The 22873-nt window shown below is 40.0% G+C and overlaps 1 protein-coding gene across 1 annotated transcript; it reads left to right on the plus strand.

Annotated features, from left to right (window-relative positions):
• The first annotated feature begins 374 nt into the window (after positions 1–374).
• On the plus strand, positions 375–22237 carry tmie (transmembrane inner ear). The gene is made up of 4 exons (XM_032532490.1): positions 375–846; positions 5557–5674; positions 6418–6567; positions 21349–22237. The coding sequence occupies exons 1-4, from the start codon at positions 736–738 to the stop codon at positions 21651–21653; spliced, it is 684 nt and encodes a 227-aa protein (XP_032388381.1). The 5' UTR covers positions 375–735; the 3' UTR covers positions 21654–22237.
• Positions 22238–22873: the final 636 nt, after the last annotated feature.

The raw sequence follows: 22873 nt of genomic DNA on the forward strand, positions 1-22873 counted from the left end.
AAATGCTCCCTCGTGAATATTGAATGTTCCCCCAAAACAAGTTGCTTTCTGAGGCTATTTTGCAAAGGCATCGTGGCTCTGTCCGGCGTCCTTAGACGATTGTGACTGGTTTAAAGAAATGCCAATAAACACCTATATATCTTGGAATTTTGTGTAGACTAACAAGACCCTCCTTCACATTACTGTGGAGGAAGGTCTGGCAAAGTCAGACTACATTCTGCCACACTGAAGGAACGAGCCTGTGAACATTTTTGTACTCCAGATTCTGAAGCAATAGACATGATGACGCTGACAGCCAATTACTTCACTGTCCTGCGCAGGCCAACCTCATAGTTAACTGTACTGCCCATCCCCCCCACACTGTGTTAACTCCCTGTCCACAGCAGGATGAGATAGCTGTAAACTACACCAGGTCTATTAATTAATTAATGTACACTGACTGCAGTGTTTGCTCCCAGGCAGTGCGGTGGTGGAGCAGTTTTGAGCCGCCTGCAGTGTGTTTTTGGGTGTTTTTGCAGCATTGTGGGAGAAAGGCAAGAGATAAAGGAGCAGAGCAGCAGACAACAGTGGATGGAAGGAAGCCGTTAGCCATAGTCACCATTAATCACCCAGGGCCATTGTGGTCCTGTCCTCTATACGGCGCCAGTGCAGTCAGGCAGGCAGACAGAGAGAAAGAAGAAGAGAGGAAGAGGGAGAGAGGGGGCAGGGTGGCTGCAGGGAGAAAAGGGGGAGAGAATGGTTGGGGATCAGCCTGTATGTCCACCTCAGCACCTACTGCGGGGCTGGGGAGCAGTGTTGCTGTCTCTGTGCTTGTCCTCCGTATTCTCCCAGGTCCCGGATCCTGAGGTAAGAGCTTAATACACCACCATGTGTCCTCCACAGGTTCCTCTCAGGAATATCCTGAGGGATTCTCTCTGACCGGTGCAGGTGTTTTGCCATTTAAAAGGTAGCTTTATGTGATTCACACTCGTTGATTGGGCACCATAGTTGTTGCTTGTACAACATGATGAGGAGTGAGAGAACATATGCAGAAACCTGATACATTATATGGTCTTACATAAATAGCTAAACCACACATGCTTGTATTGGCGCAAACAGCAGAATGAATATGACAAGTCCTTGTACGACAAGTTGTTTTGTGCCTTTGTGCTGGAGAGAAGAGGGTAACATTGCAGATAATTTGCAGCATGTGATGAGCCAATGATCTGACTACAAAAACAGTTGAAATCCATTATGTTTTGTAATATAATTATTCTGCTTCAAAAAAGAAAAACAATTCACCTACTTTCTGAACAGTACACTGTGTAGAAATATGACTGAAAGGACAAAATACCATGTATTCGGTTAGTAGCTGAAGATGCTTAATATATAAATGTAATGTTTATCTTGTTTATACTGAGGCTAACTCAATAGCATTGCCTCTGCAGGTGTCAGACAGTGAAGGCTTGAGTGATATCAGTTTTACATGTGGCGCAATTTTAAAACTTTGTTCAAGATATATAATCTAAATACCAAGCACAACACACAATTGCGTATATCCTCAGTACAGGAAGCGTAACTGTCACCAAAATGCAACCTAGTTTGTTTTTGTGAATGGACCTGACTTTCGTTTAAATGCATTATAAGGATGGAAACATCACTTTTAAGATTCACCATGTTCTTGGTTTAGGGGAGTGCTAGGGGGACTACCATGATCGCATCAAAATTGCTATTTTAAAACACTAATAAGGCTCAACACAACTTGAAACTTTGGCTCTACACATGAACTCCAGCATTGAGAACATTGTTTGTGTACACAGAGTTTACTAAAAAGAAAGCTTTTGAACATCCCACTTTAGCATTTGTTTTTTTCAGTCGCTGAGATCTATACAGGCAAAAAGTGTTGATAATACATGAGGCATAACTAAACATGTATCCCAATATTGATTTTCCTTTTGTAGATGTTTAAATCAGAATTCAGAATCAGAATATTTTATTACCAAGCAAGTTTACTATTGCAAGGAATTTGTCTTGGTGTAAATGGTGTAAACAATGAACATATAAAAAAGTAAAAAAGCAAAGAAATTAAAGCAAAGAACATCTACCGTCAAGAACATAAATACAGAATAGAAATACAGTATTACAATAAAAAGTACAAAATAAAAAAAGAAGAAATATTATATAATAAAAAATACACTATAACAAATATGTGCAATATAACAGAAAAGAAAGAGTATGATTTGTGCAGGATGTGCAAGAATGTTGATCAGGGAATGTGCAAAAATGTGTAGTATTTATAATATGAGCAGTGGTTAAGGATAATAGTCAATAGGGCTTTTGGTCCTGATGGACTGCAGCCTCCTGACATTCGGATTGATTCAAAAAGTTTGTTTCCAGGGTGGGAGGGTCGGCCACAGTCTTGCCTACCCACCTCAGGGTCCTGGAGGCGAAAAGGTCCTGGAGGTGTCCAGCTGAGTTTTAGCTCCCACTTGGGGTCCTGCGAGATGATATAGCCCAGGAAATGGAACGACACCATAGTGTTGACTGGGGAGTCACCCAGGGTGATGGGGCAGCTGGGTTGTGTTCTTTAGAAAGACCACAACCCTCTGTCAAATTTGTCTGACTGCACCAGGTCACCAGGTGGTCAATCTCCCACCTGTTGACCGACTCTTCCCCACCAGAGATGAGTCCAATGAAGGTGGTGTCGTCTGCAAACTTCAGGAGTTTGAGGGACTGATAAGAGGTTCAGTTGGTGGTGTACAGGAGAAGTACACCAGCAACTTTACCTCCATTGATTGAGTGGTGTGCTTTAGGTTTGTAACTGGTTGATCTTTCTGAGGCCACACCAGACAAAGGCAGAGTCATTAGCCGAGAACTGTTTTATATTGGAGTTTCTCAGAATATAGTCTTTAAGCATATCTCACCGCCTTGCTAAACCTGTACTTTGCCTGTTTAAACCTGTCCCTGTCCCCATTCCTAAACGCCTCTGTTAATGTTAATCCTCCATTCCATTATGCTAATCTTTCTTGAATAGTCCCTAAAGGATCTTCTTAGAAAAACAAAACAAGAAACTTACTTGAGGAAGAATATCTAAATATGCCATTGAATATCTGATGATCAAACTTACCAATCAACCATCCAATAAACAAAAATAGGTAATAAATTTGGGTATATGATGATTAAAAAGAGACAACTTGAGGTCAGTAATCTTCTGAGTTTGTGTTGTTTGTTCCACCAGAAGAAAACTTGAGGCTTATAGCCACTAATCCTGCCCCATGAAATGCCCCCAGAGGAAAGTACTAAACCATTATATAATCACTCGTGAAGCAGATCTTGTTATTATTTAAGAGCCATGCTAAATATCCCCATCAAGGCTAATCCTTCTGTGGGAGTTGCACAAACACGAGTGTAAACTTATTGAGACTATTTCTTTCTTTTCAACTTCTTTGTTCAGGTTAACAGTACCTCAAACAGTATAGCGCATTATTTTTTTTGGCTTTATAGTTCAACAAATAATAATTAAGTTTTTAAATCTAAATTAGCTCACAAATTACAGTCTAATCTAACAAACCTATATTCAGAATCTGGAAATATGTGATAATATTAAGTAAACCATTGTTACTTGTCATGAATTTTAGCAGTATTTTATTTAATTTCTACCAAAGCGAAATTATTCCCTTTCATTTCCTAGAGCAACCTTGGTTTATTCTTAGAACATTTTTCAATTTCACCACATAATGGTGTTATCAATAAAGGCAGCAAATGTAATAACTGTCCATTTTCTGATTCATGGCTTGTTGGTTTAATGTATTAAAGTATAGAGTTTCCAAAACAACCTTGTATCATCCAATCAAGTGATACAGTAGACCGGGACAAATCCTCCCAATGATTCTATCAGGGAACTGATGCTCTGCTGGCACCGGCAGTAAGAAGTGATCGAAGCCATTGATTGGGGCTGGCACTAGCTCAGTCAGCAGGGAGTTGGGTTGGGAACCGGAGAGTTGCTTGTTCAAGTACCCATACAGGCCAAAGTATGGTGGTGGATTGGTAGCTTGAGAGCTGCCAGTTTACCTCCAACACTATTGCCAATTTGATCTTGAGCAAGCCATGAACCCCCAACTTCCATGGACACCCTGACATCTCTCCATCAGTGCTGGATAGGTCCTGAGCATGTATGTGTAACTCAGGCCTGTCTGTAACAATACCAGAGTGGAAACCTTGTAATTTCCCCTGTGTAATTAATAAAGTAACATTTTTATTAACACAAAAACACTCCCCAATTCTCAGCTCTGGAGAAAGGCGTTTTGAAATGCAAGAAAATGTTGAACATTAGTGACTGAAAGCTATAGTGCGTACTGCAGTTTCTGTCGCCCCCCCCATGAGGAATTCCAAACAATGACAAAACACTGTCGGCGCTTCCACATTAAGCAAACCTGCAGTGATGGCGCACCTCCCCTACACCTCCTCCACGCAAATCAAGGAGGACAAGTGAGATTAAAAAAACAAAAAGAGGATGAACTCTTCAGAGGAGGTTATTATCTAGTAATTTTTTTGTCCTCTTCATCTCCAAAGCTGAACGCTGCGGTTGTCTTTTCTCAGCGGTGATGTAAAATGCAACACTCAAGCTTCTGTGTGCGAATGTTGCTGGGCTACACCATTTGTAAACATAGCCATACTGAGGAATGCAAAAAGTTTTGTGGAACTGGAAGGCTTATCTATCAACAAATTTGGCTATGGCTTGAATGTAACAAATGTCAAATGATAAGCTGAACCTCTAAACCTTTAACTTTGTGCAGAAGAGCGTTAAGACATGTGAGTCCATTGGAAAAGTTCAGAGAAAATGCAAGAAAAGTCTGCAATGAAAAGATATCAGCCTATTCTGGCTGCCTGGTCTCATGCCAGTCATGTTTGTAGACCTCATCACTTGTTTGTGTCAAGTAAGAGGAGATTGAGGTGGAGACAGAGCCGCAAAAAACCAAAGGTTATATAGGTGTTGTTGTTTTCTTGGCTGCAGAAATGCTAGACCTTTCCACCCTTTAGTTCTGTAACCTTTTTTCCAATGCCTTGGGAAAAAAACAACACTTTTCCTTAAATAATTTCTGTTAGGAACTGTTCAGTTAAATGTCATACACAGACCTTCACAGAGTTCAAGATGAAAGGTGAGGTTACATGCGTGTGGATAGATTGCACTGAAAGAAGACTATTATTGGTCATGTGAAACTTAACTGGTGATAATGTCATTAAGGTCATTGGGGAAATGGTGCTCTTTAGAGGACTTCAAACCCTTCTGTATATCTACATTTGTTTATCTACACGTACTCTGTGTATCTGTGTCTGTAATTTGTTTCAATCAGAGTGGATTATTACTTTATTTCTATTTGAAGTCAGAAAGAAAGAAAAGTGACTGAAAAATCTTACACCTCTGACACATTACATTGCCCAAAGATGATGAAAAGAGAATGTGAATCTTGGGTTACTTTAAGATGCTGTTTACTCCTCGAGGTTTGCTCTGAACTGTTTTATTTATTTTTGGTGTTCAGATACTCAGAAAATCAACGTCTCTTTTTCTCTCCACAGCTCTTGCCCACAGATCCCCCAAAGAAGCCGGACCCCATCACCTCAGAGTCTGTTGTTTTCTGGGGGCTGCGGTTATGGCAGGTCATCGCCATCTTTTCTGTGTTTATTTTAGCAATTGGTCAGTATAGCTAATGAAATCACTTTGTTGACACCTTCACAAACCACTCTTCAAGTACTCTCCAATCTTGAGAAATAACTGCAGGCATGCAATTATGCGTCCACAGTGTAATTATCAAGCACAGTGGGATTCGTAATGATGACTATGATATTGTGTCCAGAAAGGCGGGGATCACGTCAATGTTCCCAGGCTCCTGTTTCTGGCTCTGTTCATCTGTATTTAGTCACAGTGGTGCTTTGAGAGAAATGCCAACATGCTCAATGGCATTTGTGAACACAATGAGTCTTATTAGGTATACCATTGACCATGTTCACTATCTTAGATTAGCACGTGAGCATGCTTACATTTGCTTATCAGCAGTAAACACAAAGTAATAACTGGGTAATAATGAGAAGGGAATGCTGTTAGCTAATAATTTTATCTGATGATGGTGCTGGATGAAAAGTCAAATTATTAGATATTGAAATTAACCTTGAGGGGGAAATCAATGTCTGTATCAAGTGTCATGGCAAACCACCCAACAGTTGTTGACACATTTCACTCAAAAACACAACTGTGAACTGTGTGTTCATGGTGGCGCTAGATTACCAAAGGATCAAGGAATCACCAAAATCATTAAGATTCATACACTCTGTTTAAAACTTGACTGTTTAAGTAAAAACTTGAAGTAATTATTATAACCCTGTGTCATCCCCCCACCCCCACCCCAACCCCACCCAACACCCCCCTTCCCCCTCCCTCAGTTATTGCTCTATGTTGTATATTCAAATGTAGAATCCCGAGAACCAAGAAGGAAATAGAGGCACGGCACATGCAAAGACAGGCCGCCAAGAAATACGCCAACACATTAGAGACAGTGCCACCTCTGAATGAGCTGACTGAGGTCCCAGGCTGTAAGTACCTCTCTCTAATATCTTATCAATATTAATGTGACTCTATTAAATTGGTAATATTAATAAGCTGAGATACACAAGGAAATGCATCATTTATTCATTCGGGTTGATACTGCAGAAACAAAAGCTGTCTCATATCATTTTCATTAATAAAGGGATATTATATTTTAACCTAAAATCCATCTCTCAGTGTCTTATCTCACACCACCTCTCGTAAGGGAACAAGCCACGACACTATCCTGGAGCCGTTTGCTTGTTTTAATACTTTGAAGCTGCGCAAAGGAACTTCAAATGCTGGTAGCTTATAGAAAATGGGAGGTGAATGTTTGAAAACCGTGTCATACATAAAAGTCCTGTGACATAAATACATTACACAGAGTGCATTGCACCCCATCGGAACAATCTGTGATTGCACAAAAGCACACCCTAGAGATCTGAAAAAGCAGGAGAAATTACTCTGTGGGTAGAGCTTCACTATGGATTAGGATATTAATATGTGGACAGAGAAGTGTATTTAATACCGGAAGTAAATGTTTTCAAATCAACAGGGTCTTACAAGACTGTTCGCTGTTTAATATGAAGGCTACGAGGACAGCTGTCTTTACGTTAAATCTCTCCTAGGACAGCTTTACCTTCTTACATTTTTACTGTCTCTTCTCTTCACCTCACAAAACTTGCTGCACTTGTTTCAATTTGTCTGCTCTGTTTTATGCTTTGTTATTGAACATTTCCTTCTCCCCTCTCTTTTTCTTTTTCTCACTGCTTTTCTTCCAGCTGTCCCAGATGCTTCTGCAGTGCAGACAGTCTCCGAGCATGTCCAAACTCAAAGTGCTAACAACAGACAGCCTTCAGTAGTTAGGGTCAGCGAGGAGCAACCCAGCTCCCTCACCTTGCCAGAGACAGGCTGATTTTTACTCTTTCTTCTCTTCTGCTCTCAACGTTTTTCAGACTTTGAACTACACAGTGTATATACACTGGTAGCCACTCTAAAAGTCCTCTTCATTCAACACCCATCGAGCTGTTCTTCCTTATTGATGAAAGAGAACTTTAAGAAAATACAAATGCACATCTCATTCAATTGCTTACCACGTCAGCTTTGAAATGTAAAACCAGAAAATACATTACACTAATCCAATGTTGCTTTGTGGTGAAGTTATAGTGTAGCAGTAAATGTGCAGTAGAAAATAAGACTTTTACTGTGGCCACAAAATGCAGATTGTAATGCTGTTTCAAATTTGATTACTTTAAGGCAGCTAGACTTTTGTAGTTTATACTTTTTGTATTTTTTCAGGTTATCTTCTTTCTTTAGATGTTTTTTTAATAGATTCAAATTTATTTCATGCATATTTGCATGAGAATGTCAAGAGCCTGTGACTTTGATAACTCTGATTACATTATGAAACATAAAATTGCTATTACTGTAAGCAGTGAAAATGGTAATGCATGCAGCATGTTGTTTGTGCTCTGTTTGTCATTTCCCCTGCCTGTTTTTCTCTCCTAAGGTAAGCTCTAGGTAACGCTAATGATTCACACTATCTCCCAGTAGTGTTAGTTAAATATTATCATTGATATCAACAATACTGTTATTAAATATTCTGGTCTTTACACCTCCCCTCTCTCAGGAATTTGGTGTTTTGCCTTGTGTGTTTATCCAAGCCACCTTAGCTGCTTAGCCATGGCTTTCTCAGGTTAAGAAATGTAACAAATAGGGACTGACATCTGTCTTGTCCCGTTCCTCGCTATGAGATATTATGCATTCATGTGCACAAATATATTCATTGGTTCTTGTGTAATTATCTATGAAAGAAAAAGCTTAGAGCTGTCAATATGTTTTTCTTGAAAACTGTCAAATAAGATCTGCATTAGAGGGAGGAAAGAAATCACATGATAAACCTACTGTCGCTTGTAGATAGATGGATAGATAGATAGATAGATAGATAGATAGATAGATAGATAGATAGATAGATAGATAGATAGATAGATAGATAGATAGATAGATAGATAGATAGATAGATAGATAGATAGATGCTTCATTCATCCTGAAGGAAATTTTAGAATGCAGATCCACTAAAGCAACACAAATCCGCTATAGCAGTTATATAACTAATCAACCGTGTGGCTCCATGAGAGGGGCTGAAGGGGAGGTACACTGACTGTAGCCATGAGATACAAAATTTATAAGATGCCATCAACCATGAACTCCAAACTAACAACACTGTAATGGTTGCTTCTGAATTAACTAAAGAGGAGGGCTTTCGAATTGCTGCTTTTCCCCAGTGGTAATGTCATGCTAAGGGTACACTGAAATGAATTATGCAATAATATCTGACAAACCAAATGACCACACATATAGAGTAAATTAGTACACATTTTAATATAAAATTAAATTTAGAATCAAAACTTTTACAATCTTTCTTACATATATAAATATGTACAGTATGTGTATGTATATATATATATATATATATATATATATATATATATTTACAGTATGTATATATATATATTAGTTGTTGAATCATGCAAAGCAACAGTACACACCAAATATAGATGAGGATTCAGAAATCTTTGGGATGTGTGCATGAATACATTTTATTAAGATGTCTGACAGTATTTAATAAGATATTATCGGTGCCTCCATTTGCCCATTCTTACCTCTTAAAAGTAGACAAAGTAGAAGAAACAAAAGCTTTAATAGCCAATATATGTTGCAACACACTGTCACAGAGTCTCTATCATCCCTCTCTCTCTCTCTCTCGCTCTCTCTCTCTCTGTCTCACACACACACACACACTCACATCTCTCTCACAAGCACTAAACCAACAAAGTGACTGAACAGACAGAACTGTGAATCAATCCCTTTTAAGCCACCTTCATTTGGCCATCAACTCTCACTAGACCAGTGTAGTGTCAGCAAACAATTACAGCTGTTGTTGTAAACAACTCTCACACATTTCTCACACGTTCTCTACAACAGTTCTGAATGTGCAGCGAGGAAAACGTCATTTGAACACAACAACTGGTGATGAGTGATGTACTTAAAAAGAGGAATTTGGTCTCGTTACAAGTCCCGCTTTGTTCCTCCAGAGGAATAACTTATTATAGTAAACATCATTTGTGATATCACTGAGACAACACATCTGAGATTACATTTACAATTGTATCAGTCTGACGGAATTGGGGTTTCTTTAAAACGTCACCATGTCAAAAAGCCATTCTACCAGCTGTATCTGAAATGAATTTGACATTTAGTGGTGGTGTGAGGGTCAAGGCCTATGGTAGAGGGGAATGTTAACCTTTAATTGTTCCACTGCCATGCACAGTATGTAAATAACAGGACTCATGGCAAGTTTGACCCACCTGGAAAAAATGTGGAGCATGTTTGAGGTTCAAACACTGACATTTTATTAAAGCATTTCATTTAGCCATCATCAACCCAGGCTTTAAATCAGGTATAGAAAAAGAAACAACACAAAGGAGCCGATGAGTGGAAGAGAAATGCATGAGGGTAAAAGGGGAAGATAGTATTAAGTCAGCACACAAAGAAATCTATTCACAAACATTCTGATGGTTCGTTGACTATTTTAAGTCAGCTAGATTCATCCAAAATGGTAAAACACAGGACCGAAATATTTTCAGGTTTACTCTGACCCCCTCCGGCAACTTGACATTTGCCGTGTTTTTTTTCTTGGTTTCGTTTGTGTATCCAGTGTCACTGCAGCATTTGCAGAGCACCAGGAATATGTTTGCTAAGCTCCTAGTAAAAAACTATGAAGCTCCATTTGGCCCCAACTGGAGTCTGTGCTTTAAGCAATTTTCACAGTTTAAGTGTAAAATATCACCAATGTTCCAAGAAATGAAATGCAATTTGTTTTTTACTTTTCATTTTCATGCGAACTGAAGGTATAGCATTACCTTTGATTTAATTCTCAAAGATCACTTTTAGTTTTAATATTTAAAAACAACAACGCTTTTACGTTTCCACTAGTTCACCATAATCCCCTCAATAAAGCCAATTTAAAATTTTACACATTGGCTTTAATACAAATCAAACAATTAAAATGTAACATATAATAAAAAGTTAATAAGTTTTAGAGGTGTTGTTCTGCAGATTTTTGTTACGTTTGGAAAGAGATAAGTTAGCTGTTTCCTCTTTTTTGTAGTCTAGCTACATATTTACTACACAGACATGGTCACTATCTTCTCATACTCTCAGCAAGAAAGAGAGTAAAGGTATTTCTGAAAATGTATTGTAAGTACTATGTTAATTGTATTTGCTGCTTAAGTAAACCTTCCAACCAGTGTTTGAACTATACACTTTGAATGATATTTTTTGCAATTTTACTCATAATAATCCACGATGATCACATTACACGAAACTGAAATTACACTTCAAAATAACACATTGGCAATATTTTTAGAGAGCCCCCAAAATTTCACAAATCACGTTTGTGAGCTCCCCCTAGCTCCCTCGTAGTTTGTACCCTGCAATTTTAAGAAATTCATCCTCACTACCTCTGTTAGCTGTGCACGTCCTCAGGGTGTCACCTCCTGAATAATAAAGAGAAAAAACTTGAACCCACACAAAGCTCACTGTAAACCTTTTTTCTCCATGTCTCACCCAGAAAGCGCATCAAACAATCTCATTAAAACAATAAATAGGCCATGCTTATTAAATAGAAACAGATGTGCCTTCGTTACTGTTGTGAAATGTTTAGTTTAAAACGGAAAAGGAAATGTTAAAATATAGTTTACAGCTGATACTTAAAAAGGTACACAACTTTATTTGTTTTATACTGAAGAACGTCACAGGAAATGCTTTTATTTTGAAGTAGCCTACACGGAAGTTGTGTGTGGATTCTTGCTAGTTTTTGAAGATGAACGTGAGATGCTAGATGTGATCCGTGTCCGCCAGGCCTAAACTGTTCGTTTCTTGTATAAACTGCAGCATAGAGAACAATAAATGTTCTTAGTAAAAGACAAGCGTTTTCGGTCGTCATTCGAAGCCATTCCACTACATTTTGGTGCCGAAACCCGGGAAGTCAAGTTTGAAGGACTTTGAACTGTCGAAGTTGGAAGCTAGCGGTTAGCGTAGCTAACGCGATGACGGAGCGCTTTGAACAGATGAAAAGGAAGCGGCGCACAATCCGCGCCTCGACAACAAAGCTGTTGACTCGTATAGAAGAGGAGGTGAGAAAGGATGTGCCCGACTGTGATACACTACGTGAAATGCTGTCAGTACTGTCGACCAAGGAGGAAAGTTTAACAGATTTAGACAAAGGAATTGAAGACGAAACGCCGATGGACGAATTGGAGGCGGAGATTACAAATACTCAGGATTACCAGGACCGCATTCTCACATGGAAGACTCGCACAAAAAGACTGATTCAGAAAGCCGAGTCAGAGAACCCGCGGGTAAGCGATGCAAGTTCAGTCAGATCTCTTAATGCACAGACTGTTAAACTGCCCAAGTTGGTGATAGAGAAATACAGCGGAGAAATAAGCCAGTGGCAAGAATTCTGGTCTCAGTATGAAACCGCTATTCACAACAACGATGTTCTGTGTAAAAGAGAAGTTCACCTACCTGAAGTCATATCTGACTGGGGCAGCAGCCAGAGCTGTGGCGGGATTTACCATGACTGATAGCAATTATGATGCAGCAGTGGAATTGCTTCAGAACCGTTTTGGAAGAAAAGACATTGTAATCAGTGCACATATGTCCAAGCTGCTGAGCCTAACCCCTGTAAAGAAGTCATCAGACGTTGCAGCTTTGAGACATCTTTATGATGAATGTGAAATTCAGATTCGCAGTCTAGAATCCTTAGGGATACACAGTGATACATATGGATGCCTGCTATGCCCAGTGCTTCTGCAGCTTGTACCGGAGGACATAGCACTGGCTTACACACGCAAGTCAGACCTCAATGATGAATGGAAAGTTCTTGAGCTCATCAAATTCCTGCAAACCGAGGTCCAAAGCAGAGAGAGAGCGCTTCAGCTTTCACGTCCAGGTAACACTCAAAGGGACATTCCACCAGATAACAGATTGAGTGCTAAGCCCAAGTCTTTCAGTGACAACAAACCTAAAAAATGGAGTGTGCCCTCAGCCACTGCACTGCACACCGCCAGTAATGCCCCTCAGAACTGTGTATATTGTGACAGTGATAACCACAGACCAGAACACTGTCCAGAAAAGTCTGTGTCTGCACGCAAAGAAAACTGAAAGGTTGGGAAGATGTTATGTGTGTCTAGGACCAAAACACATAGCAAAATACTGCAGAGTTTAAAGGTGCTTTGTGTGTCTTGTGTGGGCGCAGGCATCACCAGTCAGTCTGTGAGCAAAGTGAAACACAGACAGATGCAGTCCATGGCAGCACTGATGCCGTTGTATCCTCTGTGTCTAGTGCAGTGAAACAAAAGGCTAACATGTCGAACACAGTACTGCTCCAAACTGTAAAGGCGTGGACAGAGGGCCCAGAAGGGAGACAAATTGTACGCTGTCTGCTGGATGGAGGTAGCCAGAGAAGCTTCATTCATGAGGCCGTGGTTAAAGCCTTGGGGCTACCAGTAATAAGGCAGGAGACGCTAAACCTTCACACCTTTGGCTCTACTACTCCTGTAACTGCACAGCGCAACGTCGTAAAGGTGTCTCTGGAAAATGTGTGGAATACGCAGCAAAGAATTGACATTGAAGCAGTGGAGACTCCTCAAGTGTGCAGTGCTGTAATAAAAGTGCCAGGTGAACCCATCCAAACGGAATTAAGGAAAAGGGGTCTGAAACTTGCTGATTTCCCACAAGAAGGCACAAAGGATCCAGAACTTGCATTGTTAATAGGAGCAGATTTTTACTGGAAAGTAGTGACAGGCAAGGTCCAGAGGATAACAGAGTCCCTAGTAGCCATAGAAAGCAGCTTGGGATGGGCCTTGCAAGGACCAGTATCAGCATCTAGTGTAACCGACACCACTTGTATGCACATCAGCCTGCAGGAAGATGCTCAGCTGTCAAAACAACTACATGCCTTCTGGGAGGTGGAGTCACTGGGCATTGTCAGTGAAAAAACCCAGAACCCAGATGAAATGGAGGCTCTTCAGAACTTTAAACATGCTTTAACATACAAGGATGGTCGCTACCAAGTTGAGTTGCCCTGGCGATCAGACAAACCAGATCTCCCAGATAACTTCACAGTGGCAAGGAGACGGTTTGAAGGCCTCATGAAGAAACTAAGAACGGACACAACCCTGTACACAAGGTACAATGATGTCATTCAGGAATATCTACAGCAAGGCATCTGTGAGGATGTCCCAGACAACTCTTCAGCAGCAGAGCAACCTGAGACTAGGAGATACTACATGCCACATCATGCTGTTCTAAGAGAAGACAAGGTAACAACTAAACTAAGAGTAGTTTTTGATGCATCGTCACACAAAGAGGGTTCCCCCTCGCTAAATGACTGTTTGCTGACTGGGCCGAACCTTAACCCAAATCTGTTAGACGTGCTAATCAAGTTCAGGCTCCACCAGATAGCCTTTACTGCAGACATTACTAAGGCATTCTTGCAGATAGCTCTAACAGAAAGGGACAAAGATGCTGTGAGGTTTTTGTGGCTGCATGGACCTCCAACCAGTGACTGTAAAAATGAGCTGCGCATCATGAGGATGAATAGAGTGGTATTTGGTGTGTCACCCAGCCCATTCCTGCTAGTAGTCTAGTAGCCAACTAGGTGAACCCGGAAATGTTGAGTACACCAAAGTTTTATTGCAGAAATGTGAAGTATGGGTCCCCAGTATACGGAAAATGACGGATGCTAATTTGCATATGTTGAGCAATTTGCATAATTAGCATAATTAGCATTATTAGCTTAATCGTCCAGTTTGACCACATATTTTGCACTGTATGGCCAATTTCTACAATATGTGAGTGGTTTTAGGGGTTTTAGAGGATGCTGATTTCTTTTCTGGCTTTTTCAGATTTCAAAGAGCTAATATTAGTACTTATTGTGATTTATTTTGGTAAGTTCCAATTACTTTCAGGCATAATTATAGGTTATTTTTATGGTAAACACAATCTTACATTTCAGAATCATGAGTGCTTTTGTGAATGTTGATGCATTGTTTTCAGGGTGTACTTAAGCTGAAGCTTAAAACTGAGTCTGGGCCAACCGAGTCAGCCCGCCAGACGCAAGGCTAACCAAGAGGGCCTTACCTCCGCACTACACAAAGCACACATTGGCTACCACCTTCAAGCATACTGCTATGACTCACAATTAATTAACAAAAGGCAGCCTCATCAGCCTGATCCACCAGCTGTGGATATCTCCTTATTTTGGATGGGATAAGACTATGGGCCTAAAGGAAGGAGAGGAACTGATTATGCCCACCCAGGATTCAAGTCCAGTTGTTCCTCCTGTTTTGTTACTTGTCAGCTGTGGTTGCAAAGCCGGGTTGAAACCTTGCACATCAGCAAAGTGCATTTGTACAGCTGTAGGTCTGGCCTGTAGGCCTACCAGTTAGTGTTTCTGCAAAGGCAATGATGGTGTGTGCTGCATCATACTTATACAACACCAAGAGCACAAAGAGAGGGATGAAGGGTCTGGAGAAGATGATGACAGAAAAGAAGAGGATAGTAAAGATGGTCTGCTGCTTTCCATAGCAGTGCCTGTAGGGGGACACGTCTTCCATGAAGGCAAGCTAGTGACTTCAGTGCTGGGGACCTTTGGCGCTTTTTGGTAAATTCCATACTGGCTGCATTCAAAGGTTACAAAGTTCCTCTGATTGTACAGAGCCAGAAAGAAAGCCCTTGTTGCTTTTGTGATCTGTAACTTTGGGGCTTCTGCCTCTCCAATGCAGTGGAGAAGCTTACCAGAACGACTCTTATGGCATTGAGTGCAGACACCTTCCCCTTCCCAACAGGATATGAGGTGGAATCACATCCCGAAAGAGCATGCATGGCCAGATGGAACCACATGGTCACCCAGATTCTCTGCAATGGCATTTATGCTGAATTGTGCCATTTTATCTGTAGTTAGTTATTATACCAGCCTTCTAACACAAATAAAGCATAAAGCACAAAGACATCTGTGTCATCACTGAGAATGTGAACAGTTGAAGCCCCATGTCTGACAACATGTAAGTTATAAGTGATATATCCGCCTCATCATGAGTGGCAATGCTGTCAGCTTTACTGACCATCATGATATTATTTCCTACATTGAAAGTACACAGGAGTTTGCTCAGCCTTTGTTTGTTGTGCTTGTCTTTCAAGACTTTGTCTCGACTAGGTAGAGGTGTAGTCAATGAGAGCTTGTACTCTGTGGAGCTCTGTCCTGCTCTTCTATGTCTCTCATGGTCCTTTGCAGACACCTGCAAATATCTGTCAAAGACAACAAATGTTTGGGTGTCGTAACAATTAAGCCGACGTCCTATGCTGGCTGCAAGATGCACCACTGTCCCAGACGATGGCCAAACCACGATAAATGAGCTGGGACGCAATGACAACATCTGGTGGCTGGGTATGGCAGACTGGAACCATGAATTAGCTAAGAGAACGGTTAGCCTGCACCGGCAAGCTGATGCTAATTTAGCTAACAGCTATTTTGACTAATCACTAGCTGACAGTTTGATTCAGCCTAAAATAACGTTATTCAAAGTAAACAGTACGAAAAGCAGCTACAGCTAAACTAAGATTTTACAGTAATAATAAAGACCATGTTTCGAGTGATTGTATTTTAAATTTCAATTCAATTTTATTTATAGTATCAATTCATAACGAGTTATCTCGAGACACTTTACAGATAGAGTAGGTCCCAACAGTTCTAGTAGTTTCCTCCAGAGCAAGCAACAGTGCAACAGTGGCGAGGAAAAACTTCCTTAAATGAGCACAAGTAGAACTGACGTAACAGCTGTTATATATTTCAACAGTTATTTTCAGTTTTGAGGGTCTTTTACATGCTTTCTCAGCTGGTGGTTAGCTGAATTAGCTGTCAGCTAAACTACAGTTAGCTTTCCAGTGGCGGTGAACGGACTTTCTTTAACTATCTACGGGAACAGATTGTGCAGTATCGTAAGGTCATAAATCCACGTTCATCATGGTATCATCTGTGCATGCGTGAACATCTTGCACATGCGCAGGACAGATCGTTTACCAACAAGCTCTGTTGCAGAGCACACAACTTAAGTTATGTTGTACCAAAAATTATTGTTCCTTAAAGTTTTGGTGGTTTGTGATTAGCTTGTTCGATATGGCTATGAGCTAATAACGGCGGCGTTCTGTTTAAGGATGATATGCTATTTGGTGAAACTACTTTCTTTAATGATTACGTTTTCCATAATAAAAAATGTTTCAACTACTTTAAAACTAGACTATGCTCCCTTGCTTTACTACATACTTATTACAACTACAACAGCTAGCTGCCACATCTTATTTGCAGGAAAACATGACCTAACCTCAAAAAATGTCAACAAATTTAGGTCATCAACATTCACATCAAAGAGCAAGAGTTGAAATGTAAGGTTATAGTGTTTACCATGAAAATAACCTAAACGTCCTGAGTTAATAAAAAATGTGTCTAAATGAATCCAAATTTGTTATAGAATTACCATTTTGAAGTCTGAAAGTGCCAGAATTGAATTTAACGTCCTCTTAAACCTCTTAAATCATTCCAATATTGTAGAAACTGATGGCACAGTGCAAAATCTAGTGTCGATCTGGCCAATTCTGCTAATTCTGAAATGTAAGATTGTGTTTAACATAAAAATAACCTATAATTACGCCTGAAAGTAATTGGAACTTACCTAAATAAATCACAATAAGTCCTAAATTAGTTCTTTGAAATCTCAAAATGCCAGAAAAGAAATCAGCATCCTCTAAAACCACTTACATATTGTAGAAATGGCCATACAGTGCAAAATATGTGGTCAAACTGGACGATTAAGCTACTAATGCTAATTATGCTAACTATGCAAATTGCTCAACATATGCAAATTGCATCCGTCATTTTCTGTATACTGGGGACCCATACTTCACATTTCTGCAATAAAACTTGGTGTACTCAACATTTCCGGGTTCACAATGGGCTCTATGGGCTGGCTACTAGACTATAGCGGCAACCATAAGACAACATATCAAGCAGTACGAAACTGAGCAACCTACAGCTGTGAAGGCACTAAATGAGTCTCTCTATGTAGATGATTTCATCTCCAGCTCAGACAGTGTGGAAAAGGCCTTTTCAGTCACCACAACAGCAAAGGAGATTCTGTCCCATGCCAGCATGAATTTGTGCAAATGGGTAACAAACTCGCCAGAACTGAGGGCTAAGTGGACAGAAAGTGGACTAGAGCCCACACCAGAAACCGGCACTTGTGGAAATGTACTGAAGGTGTTAGGATTAGTCTGGAGATCTGAAAATGATGACTTTGTGTTTGATCTGAAAGGACTGCTGGACATCTTAAAGGGCAAGGAAAACACAAAGAGAAGTGTATTAAAGACATCAGCTCGCATCTTTGACCCCATCGGGTTTCTCACCCCATTTACCATACGGGTAAAATGCCTTTTTCAAGAACTATGGGAAAGGGGAATTGATTGGGATGAACAGTTACCCCCAGACCTAGCTGAAAAATGGGATCAGTGGTGTGCAGAGCTGCCTCAGCTCCACTTGGTTACAATTCCAAGATGGTACCAAGTTAAAATACAGCCCAACTCACCGACATCCAAGTTGCATGTCTACTGTGATGCCAGTGAAAAGGCATACAGTGCAGTTGCCTATCTGCAAGGAGAGAACGAGGAAGGACAAGTTGTCACCAGTTTTGTGGCATCAAAGTCAAAGGTGGCCCCACTAAAGAAAATGACCTTGCCACGCTTGGAGCTCATGGGTGCCCTGATTGGAGCAAGATTAGGGAACAACCTTCTCAAGCCATTGAACATGGAAAGAAATCAGCTTAATATGTGGACTGATTCCAAGATTGTATTTCATTGGATACGTAGCACAGCACATAGGTGGAAGCCATTTGTGGCAAACAGAGTGACTGAAATTCAAGGTCTCAGTAATCCAGAACTTTGGTCCCACTGCAGTGGCAAAACTAATCCTGCTGACTTACCCACAAGAGGCCAGAGTGTTGAGAACCTCATCCAAGAGCAGCTGTGGTGGAAGGGACCCACTTCCCTGTCATCGGCTGATGAAGCAAAGAACATTGATGAGGAATGTGGCTTAGATGAAGTTAACACTGAGCTTAGGTCTAAGTTTCAGGTTGTAGTGCAGCTTACCAGCACTGAACAAGCAGAGCCACTATTAGACCTAGAGAAGTACGCAGGTTAAAAACAGTGTTGAGAATAACTGCATGGTGAAAAGGTTTTTAGCTAATGCACGTTCTGGTCAAAGGATTCAGGGAGAACTCACTTCTGAGGAGCTTACTGCAGCAGAAGTGTATTGGGTGAAGATGACACAAGGGCATAGTTTTAGCCAGGAAATCTGTCAGCTAAAAGAGGGACAAAACCTGAGAAGAGATTCAAAAATCAAAGACCTGAAACCTTTTTTGGATGAAAATGGTCTCATTTGTGTGGGAGGCAGGTTGCAGCATTCTAATATTAGTTACAGGGAACAACACCCATGGGTACTGCCTACAAAGCACAGATACTCTGAGTTAACAGTTCAGTCCTGTCATGAGAGAGTGATGCATTCCGGTGTCAGAGATACTCTAGTGCAATGAGGAGAGATTCTGGGTTTTAAGGGGTAGACAGCTAGTCAAGCGGGTGGTGTTACAATTTGGTAACTTTTGCCGGAGACAAAAAGTGGCCAGCCCAGAAATTTTAACAGCTCCTTTCCCCAGAGAAAAGGTCAGAGCCCCCCCATTTAAAGGGTTACGGGGTAGTTTTTGCAGGCCCCTTTATGCCCAGATCAAGTGGTCACCCTAAAAGGAAACATCCCCCTTTTCCCACTTTTTGCGTGATAGGGGCAGTCATTTTAATTAGTTCAGATCAGATTACTGAAGTTTTTTTTAATTTTTCCCCCCTTTGGTTGTTTCCCATAAAAAATAAAATAAAGCCTTTTGATGCTTTTTTTTTCGATTTTTTTAAACTTTTTTCGCTTTTGTCCCTTTTTTTTAAAAAACTTTTGTGCTTTTTTAAAACGTTTTTTCAGTTGTTGTTTTTTTTACTTAACTTTTTTAGTTTTTTTTTAAATTTTTATCAAAAAAACCAAATTTTTGGGGAAAATTTACCAAATTTTTGGATTTTGAAAAGCAGAAATTAGGAATCATTTAGACAAAAATTTAAGGGAAATGCTGTGATGGATAACCCCAAGATGGAATATGTAAAATTTTTACTCAAAATTTTTAAAAAACCATTTTCAAGTTTTTCTCCAAATGCTAAAAAAATTTGAAAAAAACCCCCCCAAAATTTAAATGAAAGTAGAGATTTGTACTTGGAAAAGAGCGTTGGGTGGAAAAATAATTTATTTTGGGTAAAAAAAAGAACATGAAAGGAAAAACGGGAAATTTCCCCCCGGGAAAACCCCTGGGGTTAAAGAGTTTTATTGCAAAAAGAGGCTATGTAAAGTTATTTATAGAAAATGCTAAACTTCAAGAAGCAAAAACGGGCCAAAAACAACTATGAAGGTCTTTAAAGGGAAAATCAGAGCTTACAGAGTGTTTACGAAAAAGGGGATCCCCGGAAGTATTGCCGGGGCGAGCTGCTTTGGGGGGGCCTTCTGGGAGAGGCTTGTAAGACTGTAAAAAAATTTCTAAAAAGGGTTCCCGGGGAGGGCTTCATTAAACTTTGGGGGAGCCAAAAACCATGCTTGCAGAGTTTAGGGCTGTGCTGAATTTCCCGGCCTCTTTTATGTGGACAGGGATGCATCAAGCCCCCGCCACTCCCCCCCTTCTCATTTTTAGTTGGGGGGAAAAACCCTGACTTCATTACCACCCAAAAAATATGCTTCCCCACTCAAGCAACCAAAGTTAGTCCGAGAAGACCTTTTTTTAAAAGATGGAGATACAGACAGAGACTAAAACCCCCCCCTTTTTGGGAAAAGATTGGGGAAAGGACTACTTTTGAACTTGAAATCAAACTCACAAGTGGGGGGGGGGACCCAAAAACCCCCCAACCCCCCGTGCTTTAAAGGGGGGGGAGGTCATTTGATCGGGAGGGAAAAACGCCCCAGGCAGACCTGGGAAAAAAGGGAAAGGGTAACAAACTATTTTCCCGGGGAAAAGATGGGCTTGTTCGTTCCTGCACTGTTCGTACTTCTACCGGAAGTTTTTTAAAGAGCCCTTTTCATTTTGATTTCCCCTTTTAGAGATTAATTAGGTGATAGGCTGAATAGTAATGAACAACAGTTCTTTGGGGCGGGAGGATTTTGTGAAATGTTAGTTTAAACGGAAAAGGAAATGTTAAAATATAGTACAGCTGATACTTAAAAAGGTACAAAACTTATGTGTTTATACTGAAGAACGTCACGGAAATGCTTTTATTTGAAGTAGCCTACACGGAATTTGTGTGTGGATTCTGCTAGTTTTTGAAAATGAACGTGAGATGCTAGATGTGATCCGTGTCCGCCAGGCCTAAACTGTTCGTTTCTTGTATAAACTGCAGCATAGAGAACAATAAATGTTCTTAGTAAAAGACAAGCGTTTCGGTCGTCATTCGAAGCCATCCACTACAGTTACATGCTTCGTCCAACATTCTGTTGGATTTAAATTCTCCCTTCCAATTAGCAATACAGACAGGACCCTGATGATACTTCATGCTGCAATGAAGCCTTTAACCTTTTTTTTCTTTTTGTCTTGCAGCTGCAAAAGCAGAAGTTAAAGAAGAGGTGACAACAGTCTCTGGGAAAGTGGATGCTGATAAAGGAGAGAAGAAGACCAAAGAGGGCAAGAAAGTGAGCAAGGATGCCAAAGAAGGAAAAGGAGATGAAAAGAATGCGTCAACAAAGAAGGGTGAAAAAGGTGAAAAGGGAGCATCCAAGAAAGATGCTGGTGACGGAAAAGGGAAGAAATCTGGAGCAAAGGGAGAGCAAGTGGAAAGAGGAGGCAAAGGAGACAAAGGAGGCAAAGGAGGAGCTAAAGGGGGAGCAAAGAAAGCCCAGAAGTGAACTCTGCCTTCATGGACAAACACTGAAAAAGATAATTTCATATTTTTCACTGCAAGCACCTTTTTTTTCTAAAATGAATTTGTAAATTATATTTGAAATAAACAAAAAGCTTATATATAAGAACATGCATTTGTCTACTTCAGGATCATGAAAGTTGCAAGACAATCACAGTACAGTAAAATTACAGATTTATTGTCTTATTCACAATTCACTGATGAACACTAGAGACCAAACACATATTCCATGTTATTCCAGGTTTACACTGCTATCTACAACGTGCCTAAATCACTATAGAGTGATGAGAAGGCAAACACTGCCCACATACTATGTCTAAAGCATGAAGACCAATGCTGACTCCACTGAGTACATTTCGGCACTAGATAAATAATAAACGACAACCACACACATTGTATACTTCTATGAGAGGTATTTCAAAACAATGAATTACAATATTAGCTCTATGATTATTGGCCTTTTGTACACTTGATTTCAAAACACAATCATTTTACATTACAATCAGAACAAAATACTGTATTATAGAGTAGTAAAGTGCTCAAATACAATTTTCCATGTAATTAAAAAAAGTTTTTGATGTTCTGTTACCAGTCACCTTTTTAGAAAAAAAAAAAAAAACTGTCTTACACAAACGTGACACGTTTACCTGACCAGTGTGAATTAGTGGAAAGCCAGATTGAATTTTAACAACCGTATCAGTCAACTGCCTTTTTCTCTTATTTGAAAACTCATTTTTTTCCAAATCTTAAAAAACAAGTTCAAATATGTTATTGTTAATATGTTCATTTTTTTTTAAAGCCTACATATTTTGAATAAACACCAGAGCACTGTAGCATTTAGCAAACGTCACTCAAACATGAACTGCACATCTGTTGGGGACTATTTGCAGCTGCTGATTATTACCCGTTTGGCACCCAGGACCCAGGTGTTTGTAAGATTGATTCAAAATAAACTACAGTGCCCACTTCTTATTGTATTAAATTGTATTTAATAGTTTTTGCGCCACAATAGAGGCATATGGCACACAAGTCAGTTTATTGTTTGTTTTGGTATTTGGGATCATGGGATTTGTTGACGATAAGAAACAAAGAGGACGTTACCAGCATTATCCTTTAAACATCTACTAAATGGAAAAGCTGTGGAGAGTTTGTAAAGTTGTCTACATCTATATATATAAAGACAGAAACGTTAGTGCTATCTGTATA

This window comes from Etheostoma spectabile, chromosome 12 (genome assembly GCF_008692095.1).
Source record: "Etheostoma spectabile isolate EspeVRDwgs_2016 chromosome 12, UIUC_Espe_1.0, whole genome shotgun sequence".
Lineage (NCBI taxonomy): Eukaryota > Metazoa > Chordata > Actinopteri > Perciformes > Percidae > Etheostoma > Etheostoma spectabile.